General features: G+C 45.0%; 1 protein-coding gene across 1 annotated transcript in view; it reads left to right on the top strand.

Moving 5' to 3' along the window:
* Positions 1-2,662: 2,662 nt before the first annotated feature.
* The window catches only part of LOC144490121 (putative E3 ubiquitin-protein ligase HERC1), a gene marked incomplete at its 3' end in the record, with an annotated part of 31,730 nt that continues 15,261 nt past the window's right edge, over positions 2,663-19,131 (top strand). Inside the window, exons 1-3 of the mRNA XM_078207930.1 lie at positions 2,663-3,612; positions 16,509-16,604; positions 18,250-18,444. Coding sequence (XP_078064056.1) covers positions 2,683-3,612; positions 16,509-16,604; positions 18,250-18,444 — 1,221 coding nt within the window. The remainder of the gene's footprint in view (positions 3,613-16,508; positions 16,605-18,249; positions 18,445-19,131) is intronic.

The raw sequence follows: 19,131 nt of genomic DNA, 5'->3' as shown, positions 1-19,131 counted from the left end.
TCTTTTTGATGTGGAAATTCTCTGAAACCCTTCAGCAATATTTTTGTATATTTTAATAACGGTCCAAGTTCACCTGGAGTACTGTGTACAGTTTTGGTCTCCTTACTTGAGAAAGGATATATTGGCACTGGAGAAGGTGCAGAGGAGATTCACTAGGTTGATTCCGGAGTTGAGAGGGTTGGCTTATGAGGAGAGACTGAGTAGACTGGGATTATGCTCATTGGAATTCAGAAGAATGAGGGGGGATCTTATAGAAACATACAAGATGATGAAGGGAATAGATAAGATAGAAGCAGGGAGGTTGTTCCCACTGGCGGGTGAAACTCGAACTAGGGTGCATGGCCTCAAAATAAGGGGGAGCAGATTTAGGACTGAGTTGAGGAGGAACTTCTTCACCCAAAGGGTTGTGAATCTGTGGAATTCCCTGCCCAGTGAAGCAGTTGAGGCTACCTCACTGTTTTTAAGGTAAGGATAGATAAATTTTTGAACAGTAAAGGAATTAAGAGTTATGGTGAGCGGGCGGGTAAGTGTTGCTGAGTCCACGAAAAGATCAGCCATGATCTCATTGAATGGCGGAGCAGGCTCGAGGGGCCAGATGGCCTACTCCTGCTCGTGATTCTTATGTTATGTTCTTATGTATATGATTTAATTGTTTTTGTTTAAAACAACCTGCCATTTCTTCCAAAACAATGAACAAATATTGTATATGCTTTTTATCACTGGAATCATATGTAATTGGAGAGCGTATCCAAGATCTGAAAGTAATTCTCATTTTGTTGTTTCCTTCTACCACGTACGATCGAGACTGACACTTCAAAGCATTTTTCAAATTTGCTTATTTTTAAATTGTAGCTAACAATACATGAAAGCCTTGCGTATGTCATGTGTTAAGCCCCTTTAGATAATTTGAGAGATATTTTAAAAACACACAGACATCCTTCTGTACTGTCGGGATCCTGTGATACAAAGGCAGTATTTCATGTTTACGTGGAGGCTGGAAGTTTACCATCACCTTAAACCTCGCTGTAAAAACTATTAAGCTCTATCCAACTTTAGGATTTGCATCAATTAAATGTAGGCGACTAGGGGACTTTCACAAGTTTAGAACAACCTCATTTCAGAATATTACAGTGTGCATTCCACTGTTTTTCACTTTTGCAAAACCTTTAAGAGTGTCTTTCAACTTACTGTGAGATCTGCAGCAGATCTGGTATTGGACCAGGTCAGAACAGGCCTGTCTCTTTCACTACACCTCAAAGTCTCACCCTTTTTTTTAATTGTTGCATTTGCAAAACCTGATGTGCACATTTTCACTTGACTGGCTGAAATATTGCTTCAAAACTGAACAGGTATGTAGCACTGTGATCAGGAACAAAACCTTCAAAATCTAGCAATCGATAATGAAGCAGTTAGCTAAATTTAGACCCAGTCAAATTGCTCCGAATGATTGTGGAAAATGCTTTTGACAGATAATGGGCGCATCATGATTACGTTTGTACAAACCTTGCAGTCATGTAACCTGTATAATGACTACGGTGGCACAGTGGTTAGCACTGCTGCCTCTCAGCGCCAGGGACCCAGGTTCGATTCCCGGCTTGGGTCACTGTCCGTGTGGAGTTTGTACACGTGTCTGCGAGGGTTTCCTCCGGGTGCTCTGATTTCCTCCCACAGTCCGAAAGACGTGCTGGTTAGGGTGCATTGGCCATGCTAAATTCTCCCTCAGTGTACCCAAACAGGCACCAGAGTGTGGCGGCTAGGGGATTTTCACAATAACTTCATTGCAGTGTTAATGCAAACCTACTTGTGACAATAATAAATAAGCTTTAAAAAAAAAACTTTAGCAGCTGTTTTGTATTTCTGAAGTTATGCAATACTATGAGCTGAAGTTCTACTTCAGCAAATCCATTACGATCTCCCACTGAGCTTAAAATATTTGAGCATGCTTCTCTGTCCGCATGTCTGTGTTCAGTTATTGTTTTGTATTTGTTTCACAAGCTATCTTGTTGATAGTCTGTTTTTAGGTTTCTGCTATTGGGCTCCAGCTAGCTTTAGGATTTGCATCAATTAAATGTTGTAAGTTTAGAACAACCTCACTTCAGAATATTAGTGTGCATTCCATCATATTTCACTGTGGCGTAACCTTTTATAGTGTCCTTCCACTTGCTGTGAGATCTGCTGCTATTGGACAAGGTCAGAACAGATCTGTATTCACTGCACCTCAGTGTCTCATTTTTAACTGTTGCTTTTGCAAAACTTGATGTTTTGGGGGGAGAAGGGCCTTCAATGGGGCAGCATGATGGCACAATGATTAGCACTGCTGCCTCACAGCACCAGGGACCCGGGTTTGATTCCCGGCTTGGGTCACTGTCTGCACGTTCTCTCCGTGTCTGCGTGGGTTTCCTCCGGCTGCACCGATTTCCTCCCACAGTCCGAAACACGTGCTGGTTAGGGTGCATTGGCCATGCTAAATTCTCCCTCGGTGTACCCGAACAGGCGCCGGAGTGTGGCGACTGGGGGATTTTCACAGTAACTTCATTGCAGTGTTAATGTAAGTTTACTTGCGACAGTAATAAATAAAATTTTTAAAAAAGAAGTTTGCGTGCGATCTGCCAAGCATTTAATTCACACTTTAATGATTTTCCTTTTTATGTTTTAGGACTAATGGCAATAAAGTGACCAATCATGGCTCTAATGATTCCACCAGTGAAGCTAAAGTGGTTGGAGCACCTCAATAGCTCTTGGATTACAGAGGACAGTGAGTCCATTGCCACCAGAGAAGGTGTTTCTATTTTGTACAGTAAGCTAGTTAGCAGTAAAGAGGTGGTGCCATTACCACAGCAAGTCCTCTGCCTCAAGGGACCCCAGCTACCAGACTTTGAACGCGAGTCCCTCTCCAGCGATGAACAAGAACACTACCTGGATGCTCTCCTTAGTAGCCAGCTGGCTCTGGCGAAGATGGTTTGCTCCGATTCTCCATTTGCAGCGTCCCTTCGGAAGCGCTTGTTGGTGTTACAGCGTGTTTTTTATGCTCTTTCCAACAAATACCATGACAAGGGTAAAGTCAAACAGCAGCAGCATTCGCCTGAGAGCAGTTCTGGAGCGACAGATATCCATTCTGTTAGTGAGCGTCCAAGGTCGAGTACAGACGCTCTGATAGAGATGGGAGTTCGGACTGGATTAAGTTTACTGTTTGCACTGTTGCGGCAGAGCTGGCTGGTGCCTTCCACAGTACCAGGATTGAACCTCTGTAATGACGTTATCCACACAGCAATAGATGTGATCAGCTCATTGCCGCCATTATCTTTAGCAAATGAGAGTAAAATTCCAGCAATGGGACTGGACTGCTTGTCCCAAGTGACGACATTCCTGAAGGGAGTCACAATGCCAAACTCCGGAGCAGATATCTTGGGACGGAGATTAGCTTCAGAGTTGCTGCTTGGACTTGCAGCCCAGCGGGGTTCTCTAAGGTACCTTCTGGAATGGATAGAAATGGCTTTGGCTGCATCGGCTGTAGTTAGCACCATGGAAAAAACGAAACTGCCTATGAGTCGAGAAGGAATGATTAGTCATGACTGCTTCATGAACATTCTTCTACAAATGAGACGCTCTTTGGTATGTATCTGGTTTATAGTACCCTCTATCAGATAAAGTTTGTTGTAACATAGAAACGTAGAAGATAGGAGGAGGCCATTTGGCCCTTCGAGCCTGCTCCGCCATTCATCACGATCATGGCTGATCATCCAACTCAATAACCTAATCCTGCTTTCTCCCCATAACCTTTGATCCCATTCGCCCCAAGTGCAATATCCAGCCGCCTCTTGAATACATTCAATGTTTTGGCATCAACTATTTCCTGTGGTATTGCATTAATGTGACTGGCTCACCACTCTTTGGGTGAAGAAATGTCTCCTCACCGCCATCCTAAATGGTCTACCCTAAATCGTCAGACTGTGGCCCCTGGTTCTGGACTCCCCCACCATTGGGAACATCTTCCCTGCATCTACCCTGTTTAGTCCTGTTAGAATTTTATAAGTCTCTGTGAGATGCCCCCATGTTCATCTGAACTCCAGCGATAACAATCCTAACCTAGTCAATCTCCTTATACATCAGTCCCGCCATCCCTGGAATCAGCCTGGTAAACCTTCGCTGCACTCCCTCGAGAGCAAGAACATTCTTCCTCAGAAAAGGAGATCAAAACTGCACACAATACTCTAGGTGTGGCCTCACCAAGGCCCTGTATAATTGCAACAACACATCCCTGTCTCCAAACTTAAAATTTGTAAATTACCCAATGATTTGGATTTCACAAGTTTGCTTGAAGAAATTGTGTATAAATCTTTTCTGCTTGACTTGGGGGAATATTTTTCTTTTGAGTATTGTGGTTCCTGTAAGATTAACTTTGTCGTATAGTTAATGAGCCAGTAAGAATGAATATACAATGATGCTGCTGAGCCACTTGTATTAAAATTTAAATCCAGTTGTGGACTGCATAATATCGTATGGTAATGTATTAGATAATCCAGACGGAAACCTGTTTCAGGCAAGATGCCTGGAGGTTTTAATATTCATCATTACGAGGCAACAAAGATCCTTCTTTTGGTGCACAGTTATCATGAAGCTACACAGATAAAGGAGGAAGTCACAGAGATGTAACAGGAAATACTGTGGTTGAAAGTTTCCATGAACAAAGCGGCTTTAACAAAGACATTGTTACAGATAGGCGTTGCCTATTAATATGACGAATCAGATTGGGAGACTCATGGTTATAAGAACATAAGACCATAAGAAATAGGAGCAGGAGTAGGCCATCTAGCCCCTCGAGCCTGCCCCGCCACTCAACAAGATCATGGCTGATCTGAAGCGAATCAGTTCCACTTACCCGCCTGCTCCCCATATCCCTTAATTCCCTTTATCGATCAGAAATCTATCTATCCGTGATTTAAACATATTCAACGAGGTAGCCTCCACCACTTCAATGGGCAGAGAATTCCAGAGATTCACTACCCTCTGAGAGAAGAAGTTCCCCCTCAACTCTGTTCTGAACCGGCCCCCACTTATTTTGAGGCTGTGCCCTCTAGTTCTGGTTTCCCTTCTAAGTGGCAAGAATCTCTCTACCTATACCCTATCCAGCCCCTTCACTATCTTGTATGTCTCTATAAGATCACCCTCGGCCTTCTAAACTCCAACGAGTACAGACCCAATCTGTTCAATCTCTCCTCATAAGCTACACCCCTCATCTCCGGTATCAACCTGGTGAACCTTCTCTGCACTCCCTCCAAGGCCAATATATCCTTTCGCAAATAAGGGGACCAAAACTGCACACAGTACTCCAGTTGCGGCCTCACCAGTGCCTTGTACAGTTGCAGCAAGACCTCCCTGCTTTTATAATCTATCCCCCTCGCGATAAAGACCAACATTCCATTCGCCTTCTTGATCACCTGCTGCACCTGCAGATGAGTTTTTGCGATTTGTGCACAAGGACCCCCAGGTCCCTCTGCACAGTAGCATGATGTAATTTTTCTCCATTTAAATAATATTCCAATTTACTATTATTTCTTCTAAAATGGATAACCTCACATTTGCTAACGTTATATTCCATCTGCCAGATCGTCGCCCACTTGCTCAGCCTATCCAAATCTCTCTGCAGACTTTCCGCATCCTCCACGCAATTTGCTTTCCCACTCATCTTCGTGTCATCAGCAACCTTTGATACCCTACACTCAGTCCCCTCCTCCAGATCATCTATGTAAATTGTAAACAGTTGAGGCCCCAGCACCGATCCCTGCGGCACGCCACTGGTCACCAACTGCCAACCAGAAAAGCACCCATTTATTCCAACTCTCTGCTCCCTGTTAGATAGCCAATCCCCAATCCATACTAACACTTTACCCCCAACTCCATGTACCCCAATCTTCTGCAGCAACCTTTTGTGAGGCACCTTATCGAATGCCTTCTGGAAATCTAAAAACACCACATCCACCAGTTCCCCTCTGTCAACTGCACTCGTTATATCTTCATAAAAATCCAGTAAATTCGTGAAACACGACTTTCCCTTCATGAATCCATGCTGCGTCTGCTTGATCGAACCATTCTTATCCAGGTGCTCTGCTATTTCCTCTTTAATGATGGACTCCAGCATCTTCCCAACTACGGACGTTAAGCTAACCGGCCTGTAGTTACCCGCCTTTTGTCTACTTCCTTTTTTAAACAGCGGCGTAACAGTAGCTGTTTTCCAATCAGCTGGCACTACCCCAGATTCCAATGAATTTTGATAAATAACTACTAATGCATCTGCTATTACCTCAGCCATTTCTTTCAGTTCCCTGGGATGCATTCCATCCGGGCCCGGGGACTTGTCTACCTTCAGTCCCATTAGTCTACCAAGCACTACCTCTTTAGTAATAGTAATTGTATTAAGGAACTCGCCTCCCACCAACTCTCGATCTCTAATATTCGCTAAACTATTTGTGTCTTCCACCGTGAAGACCGACACAAAGAACTTATTTAAAGTCTCAGCCATTTCCTCGTTTTCCACTATTAAATCCCCGCTCTCATCCTCCAAGGGTCCAACATTCACTCAAGCCACTCTATTCCTTTTTATATATTTGTAAAAACTTTTACTATCATTTTTTATATTTTGAGCTAGTTTAGTTTCATAATCTATCTTTCCTTTCCTTAATCGCTCTTAGTCGTTCTTTGTTGTTTTTTTAAAGCTATACACACATTATGAAAAGGGTTCGATTCCCGGCTTGGGTCTCTGTCTGTGCGGAGTCTGCACATTCTCCCCGTGTCTGTGTGGGTTTCCTCCCACAGTCTAAAGATGTGCGGGTTAAGTGGAGATGATCTGGTCGAGCAGCTCAACCCATCTGGTTGTGGTGCAGCCTTGTATAACATTGATCCCATCCCTAAGCTCAGACTCTGGAAAAGGCCAAAAAGCATTGAAAGTTTATTTTTTGGAATCATAGAATCCCTACAGGCCGTTCGGCCCATCAAGTCTACACTGACTCTTCCACAGAGCATCTTACCCAGCCCCCCCAATCCCCGTGCATTTGCCTCGTTAATCCCCCTAACCTACACATCTTGGGACACTAAAGAGCAATTTTAGCATGGTCAATCAGCCTACTTCGCACATCTTTGGACTGTGGGAGGAAACCGGAACACCCAGAGAAAACCCACGCAGACACGGGGAGGTCCGTGCACACTCCACACAGACAGTCACCAGAGGCCAGAATTGAACCTGGGTCCCTGGCGCTATGAGGCAGTAGAGCTAACCACTGTGCCACCGTGCTGCCCCTAAAAAAACAACTGGGTGGATACCAAATAGTAAACGGGCAACAAATATTAAATGGCTTTATAAAATCAAAGCATCAAATAACAGTAAAGGAATGGCTGGGCAGACTTATGAAGGCTTTTATGAAAGACTATTTTCTAAATGGGAAAATGCTTAGGAAATCAGAAGCACAAAGAGACTTGGGAGTCATTGTTGACAATTCTCTTAAGGTTAATGTGCAGGTTCAGTCGGCAGTTAGGAAGGCAAATGCAATGTTAGCATTCATGTCGAGAGGGCTAGAATACAAGAGCAGGGATGTTCTTCTGACGCTGTATAAGGCTCTGGTCAGACCCCATTTGGAGTATTGTGAGCAGTTTTGGGCCCCATATCTAAGGAAGGATGTGCTGGCCTTGGAAAGGGTCCAGAGGAGGTTCACAAAAATGATGTTTGGAATGAAGAGCTTGTCATATGAGGAGCAGTTGAGGACTCTGGATCTGTACTTGTTGGAGTTTAGAAGGATGAGGGGGGATCTTATTGAAACTTACAGGATACTGCGAGGCCTGGACAGAGTAGATCTGGAAGGATGTTTCCTCTAGTAGGAAAACTAGAACCAGAGGGCACAACCTCAGGCTAAAGGGACGACCCTTAAAGCAGAGATGAGGAGGAATTTCTTCAGCCAAAGAGTGGTGAATCTGTGGAACTCTTTGCCGCAGAAGGCTGTGGAGGCCAGGTCATTGAGTGTCTTTAAGACAGAAAAAGATAGGCTCTTGATTAATAAGGGGATCAGGGGTTATGGGGAAAAGGCAGGAGAATGGGGATGAGAAAAATATCAGCCATGATTGAATGGCGGAGCAGACTCGATGGGTTGAATGGCCTAATTCTGCTCCTATGTCTTATGGTCTTATGGAAAAAGAAAATATACTGGAGTAATGACGCTGATAAATATATGAATACCCAGTTTTGGTTTTCACAATGTGGTAGTTGGAATGAGGGGGTACAAGAAGAAAAAATAGAGCAATCTGTGAGGATAAATATGGATAGAATCCCTACAGTGCAGAAAGAGGCCATTCGGCCCATCGCATCTGCACCGACCACAATCCCACCCAGGCCCTATCCCCATAACTGCATGCATTTAGCTTAGCTAGTCCCCCTGATACTAAGGGGCCATTTAGCATGGCCAATCCACCTAACCAGCACATCTTTCAGACTGTGAAGAAACTGGAGCACCCGGAGGAAACCCACGCAGACACTGGGAGAACGTGCAGACTCTGCACAGGCAGTGACCCAAGCTGGGAATCGAAACCGGGTCCCTGGTGCTGTGAGGCAGCAGTGCTAACCCACTGTGCCATTGTGCTGCCTGGATAAGGTAGTATTAATGAAAACAATAGAACTGCATCAACTTACCTGGCAGGGGTGAAACCATGATCAGGCAGGGGACGTGGTTGGCCATTACACTTGGGGTATGCTGATGCCTAGATCGTGGTTATCCTTGGGTAGAGTGTGTGATCAGGGTAGCCAATGATGTTAAACTGAGGCTTTACCTGATGCAATTTTTTCCAAAGGCATCTTGGCCTTTTGGCTGAGATGAAGTGTTAGATCAAGTCCGGGAGGGTGTGCAATGCCTCATCTTGTCAGCTTGGATCTTGTTTGATCGAGCCCAAGATGTGGTACAATATCATTGTCCTGTCAGCTTGGATCTGGTTTGTCCCTTGGGTGGGGGCCATGAATGGACCTAATTGGCTTTTTTGATTAGGAATAAAGTACCAAAAGGTACAAAACAAAAGAAAGACATCTGAAATACAGCAGGATGGCAGAAGAAATAGCAGAAGCCCTGAGCATAATTATTCAATTATCTCTGGTTTATGAGGTGCCCATAGACTGCAGAGGTCTCAGTCTAGCAGCTGTTCAAAAGGGAATAAGACAAGTTATCCACGGACCAGTCAACCTAACATTAATAATGCACATGTTGTGAAAGGTGATGCATGATAGAATTGAGTTAATTCAGAAGCATGGATTAGTAAAATGAGAGATGTGCCTGACATTTAATGGGCTGCTGTGAGAAAATAGCAGTGCGTTGGTAAAGAGAAACGTTTATGCTGCGTATAACTGTGTTTTTTCTCTTTCGACTATGATAAACTGTTGAAGTTTTAAAAATATGATAATAGCTCATGGTGTAGGTTATAGACACAGTAAGAAGTCTCACAACACCAGGTTAAAGTCCAACAGGTTTATTTGGTAGCAAATACCATAAGCTTTCGGAGCAATGCTCCTTCGTCAGATGGAGTGGTCTCTGTTCTCAAACAGGGCACAGACACAGAAATCAAATTACAGAATACTGATTAGAATGCAAATCTCTACAGCCAGCCAGGTCTTAAATGTACAGACAATGTGGGTGGAGGGAGCATTCAACACAGGTTAAAGAGATGTGTATTGTCTCCAGACAGTACAGCTTGTGAAATTGTGCAAGTCCAGGAGGCAAGCTGTGGGGGTTACTGATAATGTGACATAAATCCAACATCCCGGTTTAGACTGTCCTCATGTGTGTGGAACTTGGCTATCAGTTTCTGCTCAGTGACTCTGCGCTGTCGTGTGTCGTGAAGGCCGCCTTGGAGAACGCTTACCTGAAGATCCAAGGCTGAATGCCCGTGACTGCTGAAGTGCTCCCCCACAGGAAGAGAACAGTCTTGCCTGGTGATTGTCGAGCGGTTGGACTTTAACCTGGTGTTGTGAGACTTCTTACTGCGCTTACCCCAGTCCAACGCCGGCATCTCCACATCATGACTACCGTAGGTTATAGAGTCAGAGGTTTACAGCATGGAGACAGGCCCTTTGGCCCAGTTGTCCATGCTGCCCAGTTTTTACCATTAAGGTAGTCCCATTTGGCCAGATCCCTCTATAGCCATCTTACCCATGTAACTGTCTAAATGCTTTTTAAAAGACAAAATTGCATCCGCCTCTGCTACTACCTCTGGCAGCTCATTTCCAAAGAACACACCCATCAACTCAACACTCTGATCAAAACCGTTGATCCGGACCTTCAAAACACCCTCCGTGCTCTCATCCCACGTACTCCACGCGTTGGAGACCTCTACTGCCTCCCAAAGATACACAAGGCCAACACACCTGGCCGTCCCATCGTATCGGGCAATGGGACCCTGTGCGAGAACCTCTCCGGCTATGTCGAGGGAATCCTGAAACCCATTGTACAAAGAACCCCCAGCTTTTGTCGCGACACTACGGACTTCCTACAGAAACTCAGTACACATGGGGCAGTTGAACCAGGAGCACTCCTCGTCACAATGGATGTCTCGGCACTCTACACCAGCATCCCCCACGATGATGGCATTGCTGCAACGGCCTCAATACTCAATGCCGTCAACTGCCAGTTTCCAGATGCAATTTTACAACTCATCCGCTTCATCCTGGACCACAATGTCTTCACCTTCAACAACCAGTTCTTCATCCAGACACACGGAACAGCCATGGGGTCCAAATTCACTCCTCAATATGCCAACATCTTCATGCACAGGTTCGAACAAGACTTCTTCACAGGACCTTCAACCGATGCTATACACTAGTAGATACATCGATGATATTTTCTTCCTTTGGACTCATGGTGAACAATCACTGAAACAACTATATGATGACATCAACAAGTTCCATCCCACCATCAGACTCACCATGGACTACTCTCCGGAATCGGTTGCATTCTTGGACACGCATCTCCATTAAGGACGGTCACCTCAGCACCTCACTATACCACAAGCCCACGGATAACCTCATGATGCTCCACTTCTCCAGCTTCCACCCTAAACACGTTAAAGAAGCCATCCCCTACAGACAAGCCCTCCGAATACACAGGATCTGCTCGGATGAGGAGGATCGCAACAGACACCTCCAGACGCTGAAAGATGCCCTCATAAGAACAGGATATGGCGCTCGACTCATCGATCAACAGTTCCGACACGCCACAGCGAAAAACCGCACCGACCTCCTCAGAAGACAAACACGGGACACAGTGGACAGAGTACCCTTCGTCGTCCAGTACTTCCCTGGAGCGGAGAAGCTACGGCATCTCCTCCAGAGCCTTCAACATGTCATTGATGAAGACGAACATCTTGCCAAGGCCATCCCCACACCCCACTTCTTGCCTTCAAACAACCACGCAACCTCAACAGACCATTGTCCGCAGCAAACTACCCAGCCTTCAGGAGAACAGTGACCACGACACCACACAACCCTGCCACAGCAACCTCTGCAAGACGTGCCGGATCATCGACACGGATGCCATCATCTCACGTGAGAACACCATCTACCAGGTACACGGTACCTACTCTTGCAACTCGGCCAACATTGACTACCTGATACGCTGCCGGAAAGGATGTCCCGAGGCATGGTACATTGGGGAAACCATGCAGACGCTACGACAACGGATGAATGAACACCGCTCGACAATCACCAGGCAAGACTGTTCTCTTCCTGTGGGGGAGCACTTCAGCAGTCACGGGCATTCAGCCTTGGATCTTCAGGTAAGTGTTCTCCAAGGCGGCCTTCACGACACACGACAGCGCCGAGTCGCTGAGCAGAAACTGATAGCCAAGTTCCGCACACATGAGGACGGCCTAAACCGGGATGTTGGATTTACGTCACATTATCAGTAACCCCCGCAGCTTGCCTCCTGGGCTTGCAGAATCTCACTAGCTGTTCTGTCTGGAGACAATACACATCTCTTTAACCTGTGTTTAATGTTCCCTCCACCCACATTGTCTGTACCTTTAAGACCTGGCTGGCTTTAGGGATTCGCATTCTAATCAGTATTCTGTAACTTGATGTTGTGTCGCTGTGCCCTGTTTGAGAGCACATTTCCACTCCATCTGACGAAGGAGCAGCGCTCCGAAAGCTTATGGTATTTGCTACCAAATAAACCTGTTGGACTTTAACCTGGTGTTGTGAGACTTCTTACTGAGCTAATTTCCAGACATATTCAACCCTGAGTGAAAATATTGCCCCTGTATCTTTCCCCTTTCACCTTAAACCTATGCCCTCTAGTATTAGACTCCCCTACCTTTGGGAAAAGATGTTGACTATCTCCCTTATCTATGTCCCTCATTATTTTATAGACCTCTATAAGATCACCCCTAAGCCTCCTATGCTCCAGGGAAAAAGTCCCAGTCTATCCAGCCTCTCCTTATAACCCGAACCATCAAGTCCCGGTAGCATCCTAGTAAATCATTTCTGCATTCTTTCTAGTTTAATGTCCTTTCTATAATAAGGTGACCAGAACTGTACACCATATTGTTAGAAGGTTGGAAAATGTAACATTCTTGTTCGTGAAAGAACACTCCTAGTAGTAACTACAGTTTAACATCAGTGATGGGTAAGGTGTTTGAAACAGTAATTGGGAACTTGCACGTGGAGAAGTTTGAGTTGGGGAAGTTTGAGTTAATGAAGGAGAGCCAGCACGGATTTGTAAAAGACAGATCATGTTTTGACTTTACTCCATCAAAAAATTCAATTATTTATGTAGGATTTATGAGGGCAATCTGGTCGATGTTGTCTACAAGGATTAGTGTTTGATAAAGTATCACGTAAAAGACTGGTTAACAAAATTGAGGCTCATGAAAATAGGAGGGCCTAGATAGAATGGACATGGAGAGGATGTTTCCACTAGTGGGAGAGACTAGAACTCAGAGTAAAGGGACACCCCTTTTAAACTGAGATGAGGAGGAATTTCTTCAGCCAGAGGGTGGTGAATATGTGGAACTCATTGCCATGGAAGCCTGTGGAGTCCATGTCATTGAGTATCTTTAAGACAGGTTCTTGATTAAAAAGGGGATCAAGGGTTATGGGGAGAAGGCAGAAGAATGGGGATGAGAATCGTATCAGCCATGATTGAATGACGGAGCAAACCCGATGGGCTGAATGGCCTAATTCTGCTCCTACATCTTATGGTCCGCTTAAATTAGTTTTTTTTAAATCCAAGATCAGAAGCAGAGTTTCTGGAGACTGGTAGACAGTGGTGTCCCCCAAGGATCAATGCCAGGACCACTGTTTTTTTGATACATACAAATGACTTGGGTTTGGAATTCAGAGTAAAATTTGTTGATAACAAACTTGGAGGTATGACAAAAATGAGGATGGTGCCAATTAACTGCAGCAGGAAATAAAGGCTAGTAGAATGGGCAGGCAAATGGCAGCTGGAATTTAGGACAAAAGTGTGGGATGATGGTATTTGGCCAATGCGTACTTAATGGCATGGTTCCAAAGAAGATGTAGGGGCAGAGGGACTTGGGGATGTACGTGCATCAATCTTTGAAGGACATTTTGAGGGAATGGTTAGCAAAGGATACGGGATCTTGACATTCGTGAGTTATTGAGTACAAAAGCAGGGAATTTATGCCGAACTTTTATAGTACTGTATCCAATCCTGGTCACTATACTTCAGGAAGGATGTTAGGGTGCAGAGTTGGTTTACCAGAGTAGGTTCTGTGGATGAAGAATTTTAGCTACAGGTTTAGATTGCTCCTGTCCCAAGAAGATCAAGGGAAGATTTCAAAGAGGTATTGAAGAATACGATAAGCTTGGGTAAGGTAGACAACAAAAGCTGTTCCTTCTAGCTGCTGGTACAAGGACTGGGGAACAGACCTAAGGCTTTTGGGGAAGAGATACCGTGGTGATGTGAGGCAGAATTGTTTTATGCAGCAAGTGGTAATGACTAGGAGCTTGCTGCCACCGAGGATGAAAGCAGAGATGATCAGTGATTACAAAAGGAAATTGGATGGGCACTTCCAGGGCTATGTGGGTGATGGAGTGGGGGAGGGACTGACTGGATTGCTTGTCAGAGAGCTGGCATGGGGTTGGTGGCCTGTGCCGTAATAATTCTATGCATTTAGTAACTAAAACTGGGTGCTGTAGATGAAATGGGTTAATTTATTCCTAGAACTTTGTGCTCTTCAGATATATGCTTAGAGCCTTCTATTTTGCCCACCTCCCTCCTTTTTATCTGTGCACTTCTAAGGTGCTGGAATTGTGTAGAGGAGTCATTGGCCATGGCCGCAGCAAATAAGTAGGTCAGCCAGGAGACGCCAATCAACCTTTCACCCTTCCAAGAAATGAGAAATGTGATTAAGAGTGAACATCTTGGGGACTTCCTGAGAAATGTTCATTCTTCTACACAACCTTGGGGAGGGTTATTGCACGCTATCTTCACAAAGTGCACACTGTCACTTGTATAATCATTTATGCACCTTTGCATGTGCAGTTCATCATTCTCTGGGGAATGTACGGCTGTGGAAAGTATGCATCGGTCTGTTTTGTTTCTGCCACTCTATGGTTAAGTCGAGGCAGGTGTTTGAAGCAAATTAGAAACCTATTTTTAAAAATGCAGATAGTTGTTCGTGGCATGCAAACCGACCCGAGAGATATTTCCCGTGCGTATCTAGAGAGATCCTGTGGTATAAGGATTGAGAGCATGGAGATTTGGATGGTGGATTATACCTGTTAGTGCAGTTTAGTTGGCAACAATCAGAGAGTCCCCTCCCTGATGTTTAGGGTAGCTCCCTCCACTGTGGTACATGTTGGGTACAATTTCCCCATCCCATGTCTCCTAACCAATCTCACTCCCTCCATGATATTTGTTAGCACAGCATTTTCCTCTGTGAGATACTACTGTTAAAGCACTATTTTGTGTGTTTGGTTCCTTGATAAAGTTCTCTTGGCTATCTTCACTAATCTGGCACTAACTTTTATAGTGATCTGTTATAGGTGAAATTTATTTGGACAATCCAAAGTCGTGTTTTTTAAATGTCAAACAGATGAACTTGCTTGTTGACTGCCCAGTTGTATTACTGTGGCTTACATGGGGGAGCTGGTGGCACAGTGATATTGTCACTTGACTAGTAATCCAGAGACCCAGGGTAATGCTCTTGGGGTTCGAATCCCAACACGGCAGATGGTGGAATTTAAACTCTATATAAAAAAAACATCTGGAATTAAAAGTTTAATGGTGACCATTGTCGTTTTTGAAAAAAACCTAACTGGTTCACTAATGTTCTTTAGGAAACCTGCCACTCTGGCCTGACCTAGCCTACATGTGACTCCAAATCCACAGCAATGTGGTTGACTCTCAGATGTCCTCACAAGCCCCTCAGTTGTATTCAACCGCTACAAAGTCAGTAAAAAGGAATCAAACCGGGTGGGCTACCCAGCATTGACCTAGGCACCGGAAGCGACAACACCAAAACAACCTGCAAAGTCCTCCTTAGCAACTTCTGGTTGCTTGTGTCAAAATTGGGAGAGCTGCCTCATAACCTAGTCAAGCAACTGCTTGCTGTAATCATGCTCACAGAATCATCCTTACAAATAATGTCCCAGACAGTGTACCATCTACAAGATGCTCTATAGGAATTCACCAAAGTTCCTTAGGCAGCAGCTTCCAAACCCAGCCCACTGCCATCTGGAAGGACAAGAACAGCAGATTCCTAGGAATGCAATCACCTGGAAGTTCCCCTCCAAGCCACTCTCCATCCTGACTTGGAAATATATCTCTGTTCTTTCATTGTTGCTGGGTCAAAATCCTGGCACTCCCTCCCAAACGGCACTGTGGGTACAAAGAACAATACAGCACAGGAACAGGCCCTTCGGCCCTCCAAGCCCGCGCCGCTCCCTGGTCCAAACTAGACCATTCTTTCGTATCCCTCCATTCCCACTCCATTCATGTGGCTATCTAGATAAGTCTTAAACGTTTCCAGTGTGTCCGCCTCCACCACCTTGCCCGGCAGCGCATTCCAGGCCCCCACCACCCTCTGTGTAAAATACGTTCTCTCTCTCTCTCTCTCTCTCTCTCTCTCTCTCTCTCTCTCTCCCCCCCCTAAACAAACAATAAGGGGGGGGGGGTGGGGAGGGAATTATTCATTTGAACTGTTAAAAATCACCTTATCTACGGCTATTTGACTTTTGCTTGCACTCTTACTGTGGGATTCTCATTTGAAATTCCTCATACTGGCTTCCTCATATTGTTTATGCTGCTCTCCTTCCTATAAAACATCTTTGCGTGGCCCTTTCCATGAATGGCACTGTTAATTAGTGTGAATGTGTTTAAGGATATGTGTTTTGTTGCTGTTTCACTTGTGTCTGAGTGCATTGATCTCTTCTGGCCACTTCTAATTTGTTGTTCAGGCACTAATGATAACTTTCATTTGCTGTTTTTAATTAACTGTGAAAACTTTGATTCTCACAGGGTTCATCGGGTGATAGGAGTCAATGGCGAGAACCCACTAGGACGCCGGATGGTCTGTGCTCATTATATGAGGCAGCCCTCTGCCTCTTTGAAGAGGTGCGTAAGATGCAGGATATATTGTTCTAGAATTTTCTTAGTATTTTTGAAAATAACTTTATTAAACAATGTCTACTGAGTATAGAACTCATTGATTAGAAAGAAGCTTGCATTATATAAAGCACTTGCCCACATCCTCGATGTGCATCCATTTGAATTGCATTTAAGTTTGTTTATTAGTGTCACAAGTAGGCTTGCATTAACACTGCAATGAAATTACTATGAAAATCCCCGAGTCGCCACACTCTGCTTTGGGTACACTGAGGGAGAATTTAGCAGTGCACCTAACCAGCTCGTCTTTCAGACTGTGGGAGGAAACCCACGCAGGCACGGGGAGAACATGCAGACTCTGCTCAGACAGTGACCAAAGCCGGGTCCCTGGTGCTGTGAGGCAGCAGTGCTAACCACTGTGCCATCATGCCGCCCATTTGAAGTTGTGCAGGCATTCTGGTTTGAAACTAAGATGCAAGAAGTATTTTTCAAAAATCCCTTCATGGGATATGGACATGACTGGCAAGGTTAGCATTTGTTGCCCACGAGCAGCACGGTGACACTGTGGTCAGCACTGAAACCTCGCAGCGCCGGGGACCCGGGTTCAATTCCGGCCATGGGTGACTGGGTGGAGTCTGACGTTAGAACATAGAACATTACAGCGCAGTACAGGCCCTTCGGCCCTCGATGTTGCGCCGACCTGTGAAACCAATCTAAAGCCCCTCTAATCTACACTATTCCAATATCATCCATATGTTTATCCAATAACCATTTGAATGCTCTTAATGTTGACGAGTCCACTACTGCTGCAGGCAGGGCATTCCACGCCCTTGCTACTCTCTGAGTAAAGAACCTACCTCTAACATCTGTCCTATATCTCTCACCCCTCAATTTAAAACTATGTCCCCTCGTGCTAGCTATCACCATCCGAGGAAAAAGGCTCTCACTATCCACCCTATCTAATCCTCTGATCATCTTGTATGCCTCTATTAAGTCACCTCTTAACCTTCTCTCTAACGAAAACAACCTCAAGCCCCTCAGTCTTTCCTCATACGATTTTCCCACCATACCAGGCAACATCCTGGTAAATCTCCTCTGCACCCTTTCCAACACTTCCACATCTTTCCTATAATACGGCGACCAGAACTGTACGCAATACTCCAAATGCGGCCGCACCAGAATTTTGTACAGTTGCAGCATGACCTCCTGGCTCCGAAACTCAATCCCTCTACCAATAAAAGCTAACACACCGTACGCCTTCTTAACAACCCTATCAACCATGTTCTCCCAGTGTCTGCGTGGGTTTCCTCTGGGTGCTCCGGTTTCCTCCCACACTCATAAATGTGCGGGTTAGGTGGATTTGCCAAGCTAAATTGCTCCTTAGTGTTAGCAGGATTAGTAAAGTAAATACTTGAGGTTTCGGGGATAGGGCCTGGGTGGGATTCTTCTCAGTGCAGGCTCTTTGGGCAGAATGGCCTCTTTCTACACTGTAGGGATTCTATGATTACTTTCGTCTGTTTATGAGTTGCTCTTGACGGTTTAGAGTAAGCGTGGAAAGTGTTTTTAATATCGGAGTTAGACATGTATTTATTTGCTGCTGGTAATTTTGGAGCTGTAAATCTTGAAATTGATGACTTCCCTTTTCGGTCCATAGGTTTGTCGAATGGCTTCAGACTACTCCAGGACGTGTGCGAGTCCTGACAGTTTGCAGAGTGGCGATGCCCCTGTGGTGTCCGAAACATGTGAAGTGTACGTGTGGGGCAGCAACAGCAGCCATCAGCTGGTGGAGGGAACACAGGAAAAAATTCTGCAGCCAAAATTAGCTTCAAGTTTTGCTGATGCTCAGACTGTAAGTAGGGTATTTATACATTTTCCACTCTGCTTTCCCAACTTACAAATATTTTTATAATAGGTGTTCTTTGTCAAACTGTGGCAGCTGGCAATAGATCTAGCTCCTGTTTCTGCTACTGGGATTAGTGGACTTCAGCCATACTTCAGAAGATTTAGTGGTTAGAATATTGTCTAGCGGAGCAGTATGAACAAATATATAAGAATGTTTCTCAACGCATTGATGCTTTGTAAGTTTGAGTTTAAGTATTTAATTCAAATTGTTTTGTGGCAATACTGCTATTACACTCTGGTAATGTTTCAGGGGAAGATTCTTCATTGTGGGCGGCTCAGTGGCACAATGGTTAGCACTGCTGCTTCACAGCACCAGGGACCAAGGATCAATTCCGGCCTCGGGTGACTGTGCGGATTTCGCACGTTCTCCCCCGTGTCTGCGTGGGTTTCCTCCGGGTGCTCCGGTTTCCCCCCTCAGTCCAAAGATGTGTGGGTTAGGTGGATTGGCCGTGCTAAATTGCCCTTTATTGTCAGGGGGACTATCTAGGGTAAATAATGCACGAGTTTGTGGGGATCGGGCCTGGGTGGGATTGTGGCAAGTGAGGACTAGATTGGCCTCCTTCTGCACTGTAGTATTCTATGACCGGCGTTGACAAAGGGAATGTAAATGGTGATTATAAAAAATAGCCAACTC

The sequence above is a fragment of the Mustelus asterias genome, unplaced genomic scaffold (genome assembly GCF_964213995.1).
Source record: "Mustelus asterias unplaced genomic scaffold, sMusAst1.hap1.1 HAP1_SCAFFOLD_2895, whole genome shotgun sequence".
Lineage (NCBI taxonomy): Eukaryota > Metazoa > Chordata > Chondrichthyes > Carcharhiniformes > Triakidae > Mustelus > Mustelus asterias.
Note: the sequence above shows the minus strand (reverse complement) of the source record. Positions and strands in the feature narration are given on the sequence as shown.